This window comes from Myotis davidii, unplaced genomic scaffold (assembly GCF_000327345.1).
Source record: "Myotis davidii unplaced genomic scaffold, ASM32734v1 scaffold523, whole genome shotgun sequence".
NCBI lineage: Eukaryota > Metazoa > Chordata > Mammalia > Chiroptera > Vespertilionidae > Myotis > Myotis davidii.
The window spans coordinates 1,121,430-1,137,520 of NW_006295054.1; the positions used below are offsets into that span (position 1 = coordinate 1,121,430).

At 40.0% G+C, this 16,091-nt stretch overlaps 1 protein-coding gene across 1 annotated transcript in view; it reads right to left on the minus strand.

Annotated features, from left to right (window-relative positions):
- WIF1 (WNT inhibitory factor 1) overlaps nucleotides 1-16,085 on the minus strand; it is a 74,597-nt gene extending 58,512 nt beyond the window's left edge. The window contains exons 1-2 of the mRNA XM_006769621.2: nucleotides 15,916-16,085; nucleotides 15,307-15,446 (exon numbers count right to left, since the gene is read on the minus strand). Coding sequence (XP_006769684.1) covers nucleotides 15,307-15,446; nucleotides 15,916-16,063 — 288 coding nt within the window. The 5' untranslated portion in view covers nucleotides 16,064-16,085. The remainder of the gene's footprint in view (nucleotides 1-15,306; nucleotides 15,447-15,915) is intronic.
- Nucleotides 16,086-16,091: the final 6 nt, after the last annotated feature.

The following is a 16,091-nucleotide window of genomic DNA, read 5'->3' on the forward strand; positions in this document are numbered from 1 at the left end:
AGGTTAAAGCAGATGAAATTCAACCATTCTGACCTACTAAAAATGACAACTTCAAGTGCATCAACCTCATACTTAGTAAAGTGATGCTATTTTAACCTCCTTGAACAGTGTAAGGGTCCTACTGGTCAGGGTCCTTACCTAACTCATGCTCCACAGCATGCTGTATGGATGAAATAAAATGTCTCAAGAACATAGATGCAGGTTCAGGAAAATCTCACTTTCAAAGGGTTCAAGTTGCAGGTTCATCGTGGATTCTGGAGTCAGACCGCCTGAGTTTAAATCCTAGCTCCATTACCCCTTAGTTGAGTGACCTTAGGCAAGTTGCTTTTTGTAACCCAGTTGCCATTTTTGTCAAATGGGAATATTAATAGTGCTTATCTGAAAGGATTGCCGTGAGGATTAAACTAGAAGACAAGTGACTTTCACAATGACGCAAGTAAAATATACTTAGTGTTAGCTATTTCCCTCTTTTTATCTTCTCCTCCTTTCTTCTTTCCCTTCTTTATCACACAAGCTTTATAGACCAGTAACTGACTTCACGATTCCAGAAGTAATAAAGTTAATCTCTAATTTAGCAATGAACTTTTATTATCAGAGTATAAAGAGTAAAGTACCAGTAAATTTCATCTCTGACAATTTTATACTTTTATAAGTATTTAGGAGTCAAGGTTGAAGAAATGCTTATGTGAAGTAGCTGAAGAAATTGGGGATGTTGGCAAAGAGAACAGACAATGTGAGCTGTCCTCAAATGCCTGTGGGTTGGTTGCCAATCAAAAAGAGGTTAAAACATACTCCCTCGGGGTCCAGAGGTCAGGGAGAGGACGAAGGCCAGGAATTATAGATGTGACTAAGCATTCCAGTGGGGCCTCAATTGGGATTTGGGGTTCAGCTGTGTCTGGTGGTCTGCGGCACCCATCGGCATGCATGAGATTCAGGGGACCTGCTAATAGGGGCAGTTCTTTATGCACTTGCCTGGGGCGTAAGGGGACAGGCGGACAGGCATATTTTTTTTCCATTGATTTTTAGAGAGAGTGGAAGGCACAGAGGGTTGGGGGGAAAGAGAGAGAGAAACATTGATGTAAGAGAGACACATCTTGGTTGCCTTCCACACACACTCTGACTGGAGCCAAGGATCAAACCTGCAACCCACGTATGTACTCTTGACCGGAATCGAACCCGAGATCCTATGGTGCACTGGTGACACTCTTATAACTGAGCGACAATGGCCAGGGCAAGATGCATCTCCCTCCCGGATGGCGTGTGTACAGCCTTTCTAAGAACTCCGAAATAGCTGTTCTTTGCTGGAGGAGTAGCAGGAGTAAAATGAACCCTACATCAGCAATAGAGGTGACCAATCAGCCATCTTTAGGGTATAAATGCAAGGTAGGACTCTCCAAATGGGAGTCCAGAGACCAGTGGTCTTGTGATATTCAAGTTACACCTAGAAGGCAGGTTTTGACCCAGGATAGAGAACAACTTCCTATGGTCACCACAATCAAAATTATGAAATGAATTCTGCTTTAGTAAGTTTCCTGCCCCTGAGCATGTTCAACTAGGGGTTGAGAGACCATAACTCATGGATGCTTCTGAGAAAGGTTGGGCTTGATGGGGTGGATGAACTCTGGGAACTCTTCCAACTCTGCTGTTCTATCTAAAAGTACAGCCAGAGAAAGCAAAGAAAAAATTGGATGAACATACAGAGATGATAACTCAAAACTTGATTCCTACATGAAATCGAGCAATTATTTAATAGAAAGAGACAGATGATCAGTGTATAGTGAAATCATTCACATTTTTGGTTATTTAGGATGAGCTCTAAAATATATGATGAGTTTTAATGCTTTCAGGAACATTGAATTGAGAAAGTATTTTTTTGACTTATTGGATGTATTAATGGTCTATTGAAATTAACTACCTAAAGATCACAGCACCCCACAAACGGGCCTCCGAGAGAGCACCTCTACAGCCTTAAAAAATGTTGAGTTGGAAAATTTTACAAAGAAGTAACTTTTTACATTGCCACCTGCTGGCTACTGCTATAAGTGACAGAAATATAAATGTAATCTCACATCCTATTCAAGGTCCAACTGGAAATAGGAATATTGACTGAACTTCCAAATGATAAGAATCAAGTTACTTCACCAAGTACTCAAAAGCCAAGTAATAGAGTAATTTTACAAGTCTACTGGGGATCCATCTGGTTATTGCCTTAAGTAGGAGATGTCCTACTTGGATTTGACTTCAGATGTGAATCCTCCCAATGGTGCATCCATGACTAATACTGAAACAGCCCTTGGAAACGAGGCATCCTAACAAGCCATACAATGTGGGTTTATTTAAGCCTATCTTCAGCTCTCACAGACTGTTTCCTCAAGAGTAGTTCTAGATGTTTAATTTTGGAGAGCTGACTTGCTCTGTCACCTAGTGGTATAGTGCCATTTGTATTCATTTCCAAAAAATGCAAGTGAAAGGCAGAATACATTAGGACAAACTATCTCAAGTACATAACAGCCCTGAGTTAAGCAAAGAAGGTGTTCCAAATGTGCATGTCTTAGGTATACATTGCTCAGGTTATGTCCTGAACAACACCAGGAACCCTATGCAGATAATTCACTCCTCTCCCAACAGTTAATGCTTCCTCCTCGGTACTTTCACAGCACCTTGTTCATATTGCAATGATAACACATTTAAAATTGTATTATTGTAATCTCCTGTAAGCAAGTGTCATATACATTTTACATTTCTGTTTTTAATATACTAGAGGCTCGGTGCACGAAATTCATGCATGGGTAGGGTTCCTAGGCCTGGCTGGTGAGCAGGGCTGATCGGGGCTTTCCTTCCCTGGCTGCTGGCTGGTGGCCAGGGCCTTCCTTCAATCCACACCACCCCCAGGTGGTCAGCACACGTCATAGTGAGTGATCAAACTCCTGGTCTTCTGGTCGAACTCCTGAGGGGACACTTTACATATTAGCCTTTTATATATTTTTTTATTTCTGAGAGGAAAAGAGAGATAGAAACATCAATGAGAAAAGAGAATAATTGATTGGCTGCCTCCTGTACCCCCCACTGGGAATCAAGTCCACAACCCAGGCATGTGCCCTGATGGGGAATCAAACCAAGACCTCTTGGTTCATAGGTCAATGCTTCAACCACTGAGCCACACTGACCAGACCAACTTTTGTGTTTTATTTAGCATTCAGCACAAGCTTTGGCATTAGGTAGGCCCTCATTGAATATTTATTGAGTTGAAGTCAAAAGAAGAGAGGAAGGAAGAGAAGGATCCACAGTTTCCAAAGTCAGCACTTCTATTTTACACCTCATGTCTTAGTTCTAGACTCATTTTCAAATGCATGAGACTTTTCCATCTGAATGCTGAGCAGAAATTCATGTTCAGCAATTTCCAAATGGACTCCACTGTCTTTGAACCTCAAACTGTTCATCCATTTCCTGTAATCAATTTTTCAGTTAAGACATAACCATCTCAGAGTCATCTTCTACTCTCTCATTTCCATAACACCCACATTCATTCACTAAGTCCTGTCAACTCCACCGACACATAACTCTAGAGTCTATTCCTTCTTCTCTCCTCACTGCTTGCCTTAATTCACACCCTTGTCATCTCTTGCAGTGTCTTAACTTCCTACTTGGCTCCTAGAACTCACCCAAGCACCTCATCCTCACCCTCCATCTGCCACCAACATTATCTTTCACACAGATATGATATTGTCATCTACTTTTAAAATTTCAATGGCTTCCCATATTCTATAAGACAAGTCAACTATGGCATACAGAAATCATCATAACTTCCCAAACTTACTGTTTTAGGTCTATATTACTCAGATCTGTTCCATAAACCCCAACCATTCTGTACTGTCATCTTCCAAGTACACCAATGATTCTGAATCCTGTGTACCTCCCTGTGGGTCATTCAGTATACCCAGAATGCCCATCTCACCCCCACCTGCTGTGGCCACTGTCTGCCTACTGATCATCTTTTGTGTGTAGATGTTACCTCTTCTGTGGTATCTTCTTCAGAACATACGAAATTCTAAATTTACCCAATCAATGGCAAATCCTCTGGCTTTATGCTCCCATAGGACTTTTCATAGGGTATTTAATGGGGCCACAGCCAGCTCATATGAAGGCTCTGTGCAAATTAGATTGAAGTGTCCCTGTTGAACTGTGAGGCTCTGTGTCCAGCTATAAGACTTGACAAATGAAATGTGGGCTGGGTTTCAACTTGGTTGGGTTGAACTTGCTGTTTGGTCAGGTTCCCTTATGCAATGAAAAACCTTATTCAACTGCACGTCAGTCCTGGGAACTTAACATAATTATTATGATTGCCTTATTGTTGCCACAGTCTTTGCCACCAGCTGGTGAATTCCCAGAAGGCAATTGGGTCCATTAAAGTGTGTATACTAAGAACCTAGGACATAGTAGCACTGATAAATGTTTTCTGAATTGTTATTTTTTGAAATGAGAAGATATTTAAAAAGCTATCAAAGGAAGATCTCCAAAGTGTATAATAAACATGTACATAAGTGTTCTTAGCTATAGAGTCTTGGGCAAGTAATCTGACTTTCTAATGTTCTAGTTTCCTCATCTATAGGGATAATAATGGTGCCTACCTCAGGGTAATTGTGACGATGTGATAATAAGTGCTTAGAAGAGTGCCCAGCCCAGAATATGCATTATATAGGTGCTGTTCATTATTATTAACATAGAATAAATAGAGTATTCTGAGGTGAATCTTTTTAAATTTGCATCAAGACAATTTTGGAGGAAGAATCTTTCTGTCTTGGATTTTAAAAACATATAAACAGATATCCAGTTTGTATAAAGATATTACTATACATGTTAAATGATGGAAGATGTTTTACTTAAGAAATAGAATAAAAATATTTTAGAATTTAACCCAGCCAGTTTTGCTCAGTGGTTGAGCATCAACCTATGAACCAGGAGATCACGGCTCAATTGCTGGTCAGGGTACATGCCCAGGTTGCAGGCTCCATCCCCAGCAGGTGGCATGCAGGAGGCAGCTCATTGATGATTCTCTCTCATCATTGATGTTTCTATACCTATCTCCCTCTTCCTTCCTCTCTCTGAAGTCAATAAGAACATATTGGAATTTGGAAGGAGTTTGGAGGCAATCCAAACTGCTTTTCTAATAGATAAAAGAATTGAGTTACATGACCTTTCATGGCTTCTAATATTTCTACATTTGGCCTTACCAAATGTCCAGCCTCATCTTCCCGCACCCTAGCCCCCAGTATTCTTCCTTACACACATCAATCCCAGACTCAGGCACCATTAGCATCTCCCAGAATGCACTCTCACAACTCCCTTGCCTCTGCCTGTGATGGCCCTGCCTCCTGTGCCCCACTCCCACCTCCAAGAATTAAAGTATGTATTCTCAGAACCTAGGATATGGTAGCATTGACTATGCTTCAAGTGTGTCCTTCAAGTCCTAGTTCTATAATAGCTTTCCTCCTACTTCCTCAGCCAAAATTCGCTGCTTCCTCCTCTGTGTTCCAGACTCACTCTATGTTCACACCTCTATTTAGCACTTATCAGAGCAAGGGTTAGATTTGAATCCCAACTGCCTAGGTTTGAATCCCAGCTCTGCCACTTACTACCTATCAAATGGGAATAATAATGAGACCTACCTCGTGCATTCATTCATTCAACTAATAGTTATTGACTGCTTATTATTGTGTCGGGAGCTGTTCCAGGGGCTGGAGTTATATGTTTAACAGGACAAAGTTCTTGCTCTCATGAGCTTACATTGAATGGGAGAGTCAAACAATTAAAATCCTATAGAATAAAAGCCTAATATGCTAAGTGTCTGATCGTCTGATTGGCCGTTCAACCACTCAAAGCGCAATATACTAATGGCATGCTAAAGCCACTCAACCACTCAACCACTCGCTATGACATGCACTGACCACCAGGGCACAGACGCTCTGACCACTAGGTTTGCTTGCTGCTGGGGTCCACTGATCAGGACTGAGCTAGATGGACACGCCCTGGAGCCCTCTTGTGGTCCCTCCCCGCCTGGCCATCCTCCCATATCCCTCCCTGGCCCCAATCATGCACCAGTGGGGTCTTTCAGCCTGTCCTGTGCCCTCTCACAATCCAGGACCCCTCAGGGGATGTCGGAGAGTTGTTTTCAGCCCAACAGCATCACTATGACACTCACTGACCACCAGGGGACAGATGCTCAATGCAGGAGCTGCCTCCTGGTGGTCAGTGTGCTCCCACAGGGGAAGCTCCACTCAGCCAGAAGCCAGGCTCACAGCTGGTGAGCACAGCAGCAGTGGCAGGAGCCTCTCCGTCTCTGCGGCAGTGCTAAGGATATCCGACTGCCGGCTTAGGCCCACTCCCTGCAAGGAGCTGGCCTTAAGCCATCAGCCGGACATCCCCCGAGGGTTCCTGGACTGCGAGAGAGGGCAAGCCCGGGTTGAGGGACCCCTCCCGAGTTCAAGAATTTCGTGCACTGGGCCTCTAGTAAAATATAATCAAGTATCATTATACTAAATGCCATTTAAAGAAGTAGACAGTAGAGAAGGAGACTCAGAGGCATGATCTGAGTTCTGGCCCCAAGTGGCGAAGCAAGGACTGGGTTTAGCTCCTTTCCAATGTTGCCAGCTCTCCCTAATCTGTCCCTTGTCCCAGGTTCAATATGCTTCAAGTGTGTCCTTCAAGTCCTTCAAAACACAGCTGCTCTGTGATATTTTGTTCAGGTGAATGGGTTTCAAAAGATGCCTGAAAATTTCCAAGAGTCTTCAATCATATTCGTCCAGATCATTTAAAAAGAAGACAAAGTGTATAGCTCGGGAGGCTAGATACCTGTAGGTCTATCTGAGAGAAACAGGGAAGAACAGAAACTGTCCTGTGACGTTTGAATTTTAATAAGTTTTAAGTGAAAATAGAATACTTGAAGAAGCAGGTTTGTTTTAAATAAACCCATTTCTAGCGTTCAACCTCTCATTATTTTAACTAAAGGATCTCCAGCCAAATGTAATTTCTATACCTTTATTATACTTCTCATGATATATTTTTTTAAAATATATTTTATTGATTTTTTACAGAGAGGAAGGGAAAGGGATAGAGAGAGTCAGAAACATCAATGAGAGAGAAACATCAATCAGCTGCCTCCTGCACACTCCCTACTGGGGATATGCCCGCAACCAAGGTACATGCCCTTGACTGGAATCGAACCTGGGACCCTTGAGTCCACAGGCCAACGGTCTATCCACTGAGCCAAACCGGTTAGGGCTCTCACGATATTTTAAAGAGTAATATAGGAGTTGAGAATAGATGCTAATTCAATTCTTTTTCAAATTAACATATTATTATTTATTCATTGTTTTACATTAAGTTCAAAGTTCTAGGTTGCATTAGAAAGTTAAATTGATTTTTTAAAAGTCCTATGCACTCAAAAAAAAAGCATTTTTTATAGTTCCTTCATATTCACCTACAAAAATTAATTTGGAGCTGGTACTAATTATCACAAACTCTTCCAGAGTTAAGTGAAAAAGAAGAGCTAAATCATGGTGTGGAAAAACCACTCTCCCCCCAATACATAAACCAAAGATTGCCTTAATACATCCTTGGGACAAACTTGCAAAATGTTGAGTCTATTCTCTTCACAGCAGAGAAGAGAGAAACCTCCCTGAACTGTTTTTATTTTTTGTCCTCCCCAGAATCTTTCTCCATTATTTGACCTTGAAGTCCCCTTCAATGAATTTCCATTACATCTCAGATATGCGGCCCCTCATGCTTACCTAGAACAGGGGTGGCACCCACAGGCCCTGTAAGGAATGAGAACTCATTTGGTCTGGCCCTGCCGAGGCATTAGGGGTGAGTTGATTAAATGGTTGACCAAATATAGCAGGTTAATTTTTAAGTTGACAATTTTGTCTAGCCCCAAAATGATGTTATAAATATCCAAATGACCCTTGGCAGAAAAATGGTTCCCACCCCTGATAGAGTGTGCCTTCCCCTTTAAGGCCTCTAGGCACTTGAACATCCCGAGCTCACCACTTGGAAGGCATTTGCCCCCCTTGCTGGTCTGAGGAATGCTTATCACCTTCAGCAATTACTTCAAACAACACCTGCTCAGGGAGCCCAGGAAAGGGCTCCCGGCTTCCTTCCTCCCCCAAGCAGGGAAAAGAGTGGCCTTCTTTGTGCTCTCAGCCAATCCTATACTTCCCAACCTCATTTCAGTGAGTGTTTTGAATATTTGTTTCCCAGACTATGAGCTCCCTGAGGGCAAGGACCATGTTTATCCCTCTTGGTATGATCTGTGACTAACTCAGTGCCTGTGTTTGTTGATCGAGTGAGTGCTTGAGGCAGACAGAAAAAATGCTGTGGGTGGGAGGGACCCTCCTCCCCCTCCACTAAGGCAGTGGTTCTCAACCTTGGAATCACCTGGGAATCTTTTTAAAATCCTGATTTCTGGGCCTCATCCTCCGGGAATTCTGTTTCTTTGTTATGGGGTGGGGCCACATTAGTAACAAAGAAACAGAATTTCCGGAGGATGAGGCCCAGAAATCAGGATTTTAAAAAGATTCCCAGGTGATTCTAATGTGCAGCCAAGGTTGAGAACCACTGCACTGAGGGAATGTGACCAAACTGCTCCCATGTTGGCAAGTGGGGCAAGCTGGTTTAATCACTGCAGCAAAAGAAGCCCTGGTCCAACAGAGCTCTGGCTACAGGATGAAGCGTTTTCACCAAACTCTTAATCCCCAAAGCTTCCCCTTCACAGCGCCCATCCTATTCATCAGGGACATTTAAGTTCAATGAATTTAATCCAAAACAAAATGCTTTATTGAATATCATACCGTTTGCTCTACCACGACCATTTAAGAGATTTTTATTTGTGCAAGCTTTGTAAAGTCGGGAATAAACAAGGAGGATAGCGGGGAAGGGGCTGTTTACGCGCCTTTACGCCACTGTGTAAGCAAGACATAGTGGAGTTTACATTTATGCCATGTAAATCGCTACAAAACCAGATGTTGCTTATAAGGTAACTTGTAACTCATCTCCTCCAAGCAATAAAGTCTTTTTTTTTTTTTTCTGGCAAAAGTTTGAGAAACTTACTGCTGTTTTCTATCAGCAGATACAACAGATGGCTGGCACATGCCTACTTTGCTAAATGAAATGGGCTCTCTGCAGAATTACTCTTTGATCCCTAGTGGCATGTCCACAACACCACAATGCAAAACACCACAGCATAGCAGAATCTAAACATTAAAGGTCTAAAGCTGCGCTTTTGATATGAGTACCTTCTTTTAAAAAAAAAAAATCATGCCCACATTATGTAAACATACTCACATTCCCACTTTGAAACCATGCAACAGAGGTCACAAACAAGGCATTTCCTCCATTTGGTGATATAAAACCACCTCGAAGGTATGACGGCAAACCCCAGGAGGGCAGAGGTATGCAGCCACTTGGATTGTAACTACCAAAACAATCATAACTCCATTAGGAAAAAATGCGGACAGTACACATTAAGGGATTTAAATAATACTGCTAATAATGAGTGTTACCATAACTTCAGAGTTGAAAGGAGGTGTGTCGGGGTAGTTGGCAATTTCTTTGAAGAGGGAGAGGAGGTACTTGAATTTAAATCCACTATTGTTTTTCTTTGATTTTTGTCATGGGGAGAAAGGAAGAGGAAAAAGTATTTTAATACAGTTCTCCTTAACTCAACCAGCCTAATGGGAAATTTGAGACTGCAAACTGTAGCCACGTTAATGGGACCAGTGTTACATCATTTCAAACCCTACATTGCAAAAACAAGCTATCCGGAGCTTTTCGGGCATTTTAATAACAGAATTGCATTATCCAGTTGATATTACAGAAACAATAGAGTGATCCTAGTTTTTAAAACATCAGCAAAAAATGTGGGTCAGTTGTCAGGAAAATAGCCTGTTTATGACTTCTTTTTGTCCCCAGTGGAATTTTCCTCGTTTTATTTTATTTTTTTGAATTTTCCTCATTTTAAAGCTGAATTTGGGTGTTACTGACAGGAATCATTCACAAAGACACCACTATCCAGGCAACGTTCTCAAGCTTTCTTTAGACTTGATTTTGAATTATTTTTATTATTTTGGGCAGTTTTCAATAATTCAAGAAGTTTTGTTTTTCATTGATAGGGAGCTAGCAAGGGTGATGAACATGTTTATAATTAACCTTTCATGTTGGAAAATACCTCATGGATACACTGTATCTTCAGCATATCTAATATTTCCCATTTTCAGTGGTTATACATAAAACAAAGAAGCACATTTCTGCAGTTTAACCCAATAAAACCAATTTTTCTACAATATACACATGACCACCCAGCTCCTCAGGACAGCAGACAAAATTCTGCAATTTCTATCCTGTACCCACAGTAATACTTTTCATTTTTGTTTTTAAACATCTTGAAATTGAGTAAAATAAATCTATATCACTTGATTTCTAGTGGTGATAAGAATTGTGATCCCTATACATTAGTGGTTCTCAACCTTCCTAATGCCACGACCCTTTAATACAGTTCCTCATGTTGTGATGACCCCCAACCATAAAATTATTTTCGTTGCTACTTCATAACTGTAATTTTGCTACTGTTATGAATCATAATGTAAATATCTGATATACAGGATGTATTTTCATTGTTACAAATTGAACATAATTAACGCATAGTGATTAATCACAAAAACAGCATGTAATTATATATGTTTTCCGATGGTCTTAGGCGACCCCTATGAAAGGGTCGTTCGACCCCCAAAGGGGTCGTGACCCACAGGTTGAGAACCACTGCTATACGTGATAAAAAGCTTATTCTAAGATCTGGATCTGTTGATACAGTGATTAGAACTTGCTAGTAATCCCAGTGATAGGTTTAAAGTTAATATCGACCAGTTATCTTCACACAGAGAATTTCTAGCCCATAGACACCAATTTCAGCCCAGCCCTTACCAACCATCGCAGAAAACTGGGCATTTGGTCAAATGGAGGCTGGAAAAGTCATATATACATGGCTCAACATAAATCCATTACCACTGTTAAAAGAGCCAACCTAAAAAAGATGCCCTACTAACTAGGTTCTCGATTCATAGTACCTTAGCATTGTAATGCAGGTGATAGAATATATTAGCGTTATTAAAATCAAGCCTATACGATCTTTACAAATTTTATAAGGTTGTATTAAACATACATTTATTGTATGACCTACATAAATGTAAAAAACTTGGCCTTATACTAAACTGGTTCCTATGGAAACGAGCAGCAGTGTCCTAATATTATAATTCAGATTTGTCTAACAAACTTCTCATTAAAATTTTATTTGAAAGCCATTAGGTTTAGGAAGGGGTTATTTTCCAAATAAAATGTTTAATTAGTGCATAGTTTAGAAAACTAAGGTGGTTGCTCATGACCTCTACCTGTCTCAAATTCAGGGAAAGGTTAGAATAAGGAATGCTTCATTGAAAAATATCAACTATTAAAAGTTATAGATAGTAACAAAGGGTATTTTCCTTAATTACTAAAAATCCTTTAAGTCTAAAGCTTCTTTCATAGGAATTCTTCTCTCATCTAAAAGCCTTGAAAAGGGGCATGACAGAAAATGAGTATTTTAAATGGATAATGAAGTGGAGACAGGGTTTTCCATGGAAAATGAGGATTTCAGGAAGAGGAAGAGGTCAGGCCATTTGATTTCAGGCGGGAAAGCCTTCCAAAGCAGATTTACGGGGATATCAAAAGATACTGGTGACCATCCAATAAGTGTTAGAGAATTCTTTTGGATCCATAGTAATGATCAGCCATGAAAACCATTTGTTTTACCATTTTGTAATGTGTAGTGTAAAAATGATACTAGATAATAAACATCCATAAACTATAAGACAAACATCATATAACTTTAAACTCTAAAGCACACCTTTTTACTCACATGTAATATAAAATAATTTTTAATTCTAAATCAATGCACATTCATTGTGGAAAAAAACAAAATATAACATATGCAGATGTAACCAATGTTTACACCATGGAGGATCAGACATTTATCAAATGTTTTTTCCTGTGTCTGCCCACATATTTTATAATGCAATCAAACAGAATATACTGTTATGGACTACTGACAATTTGTCATGAACATCTTTCCATGGCTTTGAGTAGACATCTAGAATGTTCTCATTAGTGCTTCATCCGTTCTCCTGCTACTATCAGTGGACTCCTAGGTTCCACCCAGTTTTTAATTTTTATAAAAAGCATGATTAGAAACAGTCTTGCACTAAAATTTTTACTCAAATCCATGATTATATCTTTAGGATGAACCTCTGGAAGTAAAATTGCCCAAAGGATCTAGATCAAAGCTTTTGCCGTCAGATTCTAATTGCCCTGCAAAAGGTCTAACACGCATCAGCCACATATGAATATGTACAATTCTCCACATACTAAAAACTCTAAAAAAAATTGACCAACTTGATGTGGAGAAATGAATATCACTGTAATTTTTATTTGTATTTGCTTGAAGTAGAACATGAACGTTATTTTAAATGGTCCAAGACACCCTGGGTTATTGGACTGATCAGTTATTGGAAGCAGATAACACCTATTGCCTCTACAAGGTCTTCAAAACTAAAATTAACTTTCTTCCCATGTTGCCAAAACACATATTAAGTTTAAATTTTCATTAATCAGTTATGTGTTTTGCTTGTGTTGAAATTCCTAAATGTCTGCTATTATTTGGATGAAATAACTAGACCATGAAATGAACTTTACATTATCCATGTAGATGTTTTGATGTGGTTTGGCTTTAGTTAGAGATGACTTTCAAAACATTTAATTAGTATTAAGTCATTATTTTTCCCACCTTCAAAATTTCCACGCATTTCAAAAATTATGGTGCTAGACAGGGGTGGGCAAACTTTTTGACTCGAGGGCCACAATGGGTTCTTAAACAGGACCAGAGGGCCGGAACAAAAGCATGGATGGAGTGTTTGTGTGAACTAATATAAATTCAAACTGAACATCATTACATAAAAGGGTACGGTCTTTCACATAACTTTATGGAGTAAAATGGATCAGATTTAAATGATATATTCAAACATCTTGCTGTTTGGCATGGTAAAGATCCTACCCGGTCACTACCCTCCTCCCTAAGAACAGCAGACACCAGATTTCATAGGTACCTATGGTAGCCTATCCAGAGCAGACTGGCACAGAGAGGGAGATGATTTAATTAGAGAGGGAGATCATCTAATTGAGGTGCTACCATTGTCCTGCATAATGAGACAATCCACATGGGTAATCAACACTCAAACAGGAGAGAGAAAGATGCTGGAAGCTTCATCTCCATGCCAGTTCTACCATCTTCTCTAATCCCCTAAAAAAAATTTTCCTGAGATTGTTTGATATGTATTCCATTTTGTACTCAACAATGTGCCAATGTTTGCAAACATGCACTATGCTATAAAGCAGCAGGGGAGATAACATGAAATTCAAGCCATTGCTTCAAATTCCATTCTTTGGAAGGCAAATTCAGATGAAAAATAAATCAGTAGGTAATAGATAGATAAGAGCTATTGACATTTTCTGCTTCTTCTGTAACAGTTACCAAACCCTTGCAGCTAGGGCGGGGTGCTAAGTCAAGCTACTTTCTAATGGTTCTTATGAATCATAAAAGTATAGGTAAGGAAAATGTTCTTTTTAAAAACACAGAATTAATATTGACCCCATTTGATACGAGTCAAACACAAGTAAACAGATTCAGGTGAAACAAAATGATAATAAAAAGGTCATTTATTGATTTATTACTGGTTTTACAATATTCCAAAATTAACTGTCCATTAAGTATCTATAAAGAGGGAATTGTAGGAAGAAAAGCAATAATCTTTCTATAGAGCAGTAAGAGCCTCAGTGAACTCAAATGCAAAATGAGGGTATCAGAATAGATGGCCTTCTGGCTATGAACTTCAGTGGATACAAAACATCTCTCTCACTTATGTTGTTGTTGTTGTTGTTGTTGTTGCAACAATGGAAGTGTCAAAGGGTTTAGGTTTGATCTACTTTGGAAAAGAAAAATGAAAGAATAGATCTGAGGGAAAAGAGACAGCTAAAATGGTCATGCCCGTACTATAACAAGTAATTAAGGGGAACCAATGTGGTTTCTCAATTTAAAAATATTACTTTTTATAAAGAGTTTTTTTCTGGATCACATTCTTCATGAAAATATCCATTTAATCATTTTAGAATTTAAAAAAACACCTGATAATGTGATTTTAATTACAATTACAATGATTTTCATATTAGACACATTTTACCAACCAATGAGCAAAAGAATTTATTACTTACCATTTGTCATTAGAGGTAATTTACGTGATACTGAAACTATAAAAGGTAACATATAAAAGATGCTAATTTGCTAGGAAATAAAAGAAATACTTCTTTATAAAAATACATTGCAATTTTCCTTTTCCATATAAAATTATTTAAATGGTAACTTAAAAGTCAATAATGTGCAATATTTTACAAATGTTTATATATATGTACATATATATATTATTGATTTCAGAGAGGAAGGGAGAGGGAGAGAGAGATAGAAACACCAATGATGAGAGACAATCAATGATCGGCTGCCTCCTGCACGCATCTCCCCACCCCCCCTCTCCGATGGAGCCCACAACCTGGGCATGTGCCCTTGACCAGAATAGAACCCAGGACCCTTCAGACTGACGCTCTATCCAGTGAGCCAAACTGGCCAGGGCCAAATGTTCTTATATGACACTTTTTGAGTCTGTGAACTCCTACCAGAAATATACAGCATTCACATCGTTCCAGTGAGTAACATTTAACATACCAATTTTTTTCAAGTGCACAATGTCAAAAATACGTACAGGCCTTAAAACTGATGGTAAAGTATAAATGCCATAAGTGATTAGTATATGCTATGGGGAAAAACGAGCCTTTTACATATTATGTTAAATTTTAATGTCAATAATCACAGAAATAAGTGATGTTGGTATTTGAGGTCTTTATATTCCAGCAGTCTGAAGTCACCGAGTCTTATCAAAATAGTGAGTTTTTAGGCACATTGCTTGCTCTTTTCCTTTGGGAATCCTTAATTAATGTAGCGTGTTTAAATAAATGGGGGTTAATTCTTTATTTGTTTTGGAGATCAGGTGAGAAACCATTCTTAAACATTATAAAAATATACCAGACTACACACTATACAGTATATTTCTACCTGTCAGCAAGCAGTGGCAATACTAAAGGGTCATTTCTCCACCCTTCCTGGTTACCAGAACTTACCTGGCCTGCGGCTTGCCAGGTAAAATTCATGGAGTGGATATTGACAGGAATAGCTGGCATTCTCTGCTGCGCTTTTCTGAAATCGTGTGTGAAGGGGGCCATTTTCCCCTCTGACACGATCAGGATATCTTCTTCAAATCCTGGTTTTAGAAAAAGAAACAAAACTATCAAACTAGGCGGACTTAAAAGAATCAAAATCAGCACTGCATGCAAGAACACCAAAGAATCAGTATGGTTCATCGCTTCCCCCAAAGCACCTGCCTTGGTGCCGACTCATTTTCTCTGTGTGAGATCAGGATGATGCCACCAGGCACATGCCTTCAGGGAGAAGGAGTGTTTACTGGTGGTAACAAATGCTGGGTCCACCTAAAAACAGAGGGTTGTAGAAACCAGCAACAGCAAGATCCGAATGCTAGGTGAGCCTAAGTTTCGTGAGAGAAGTTTATATGCTTTCAGATGGAATCGCTCATTAGAAGGGGGGGAGCAGCCTTCCTTGGAAAATAAGTTTTAAAAACATACTAAAGTCGTGCATCTCTCCTTCTTTAATGGAAGAGTCGGAAAGAGAGGGAAGATCCGGGCAGAGGACGGTGCTGGGCTCTGGCGCCTTACCTATGAGCACTCTTGCCTGGTGAGCATCGATCCACAGGTACAGGCTCTCCTCCCGCGGCGGCCCGACCTCCGCCCGCAGCCCCAACAGGCAGGAGAGGATGGTCCAGAGCCCGAGCGCGGCGGCAGGAAAGGCGTTTCTTCGGGCCATGCCGGTCCGGACCTCCGCGCTGGTGGCT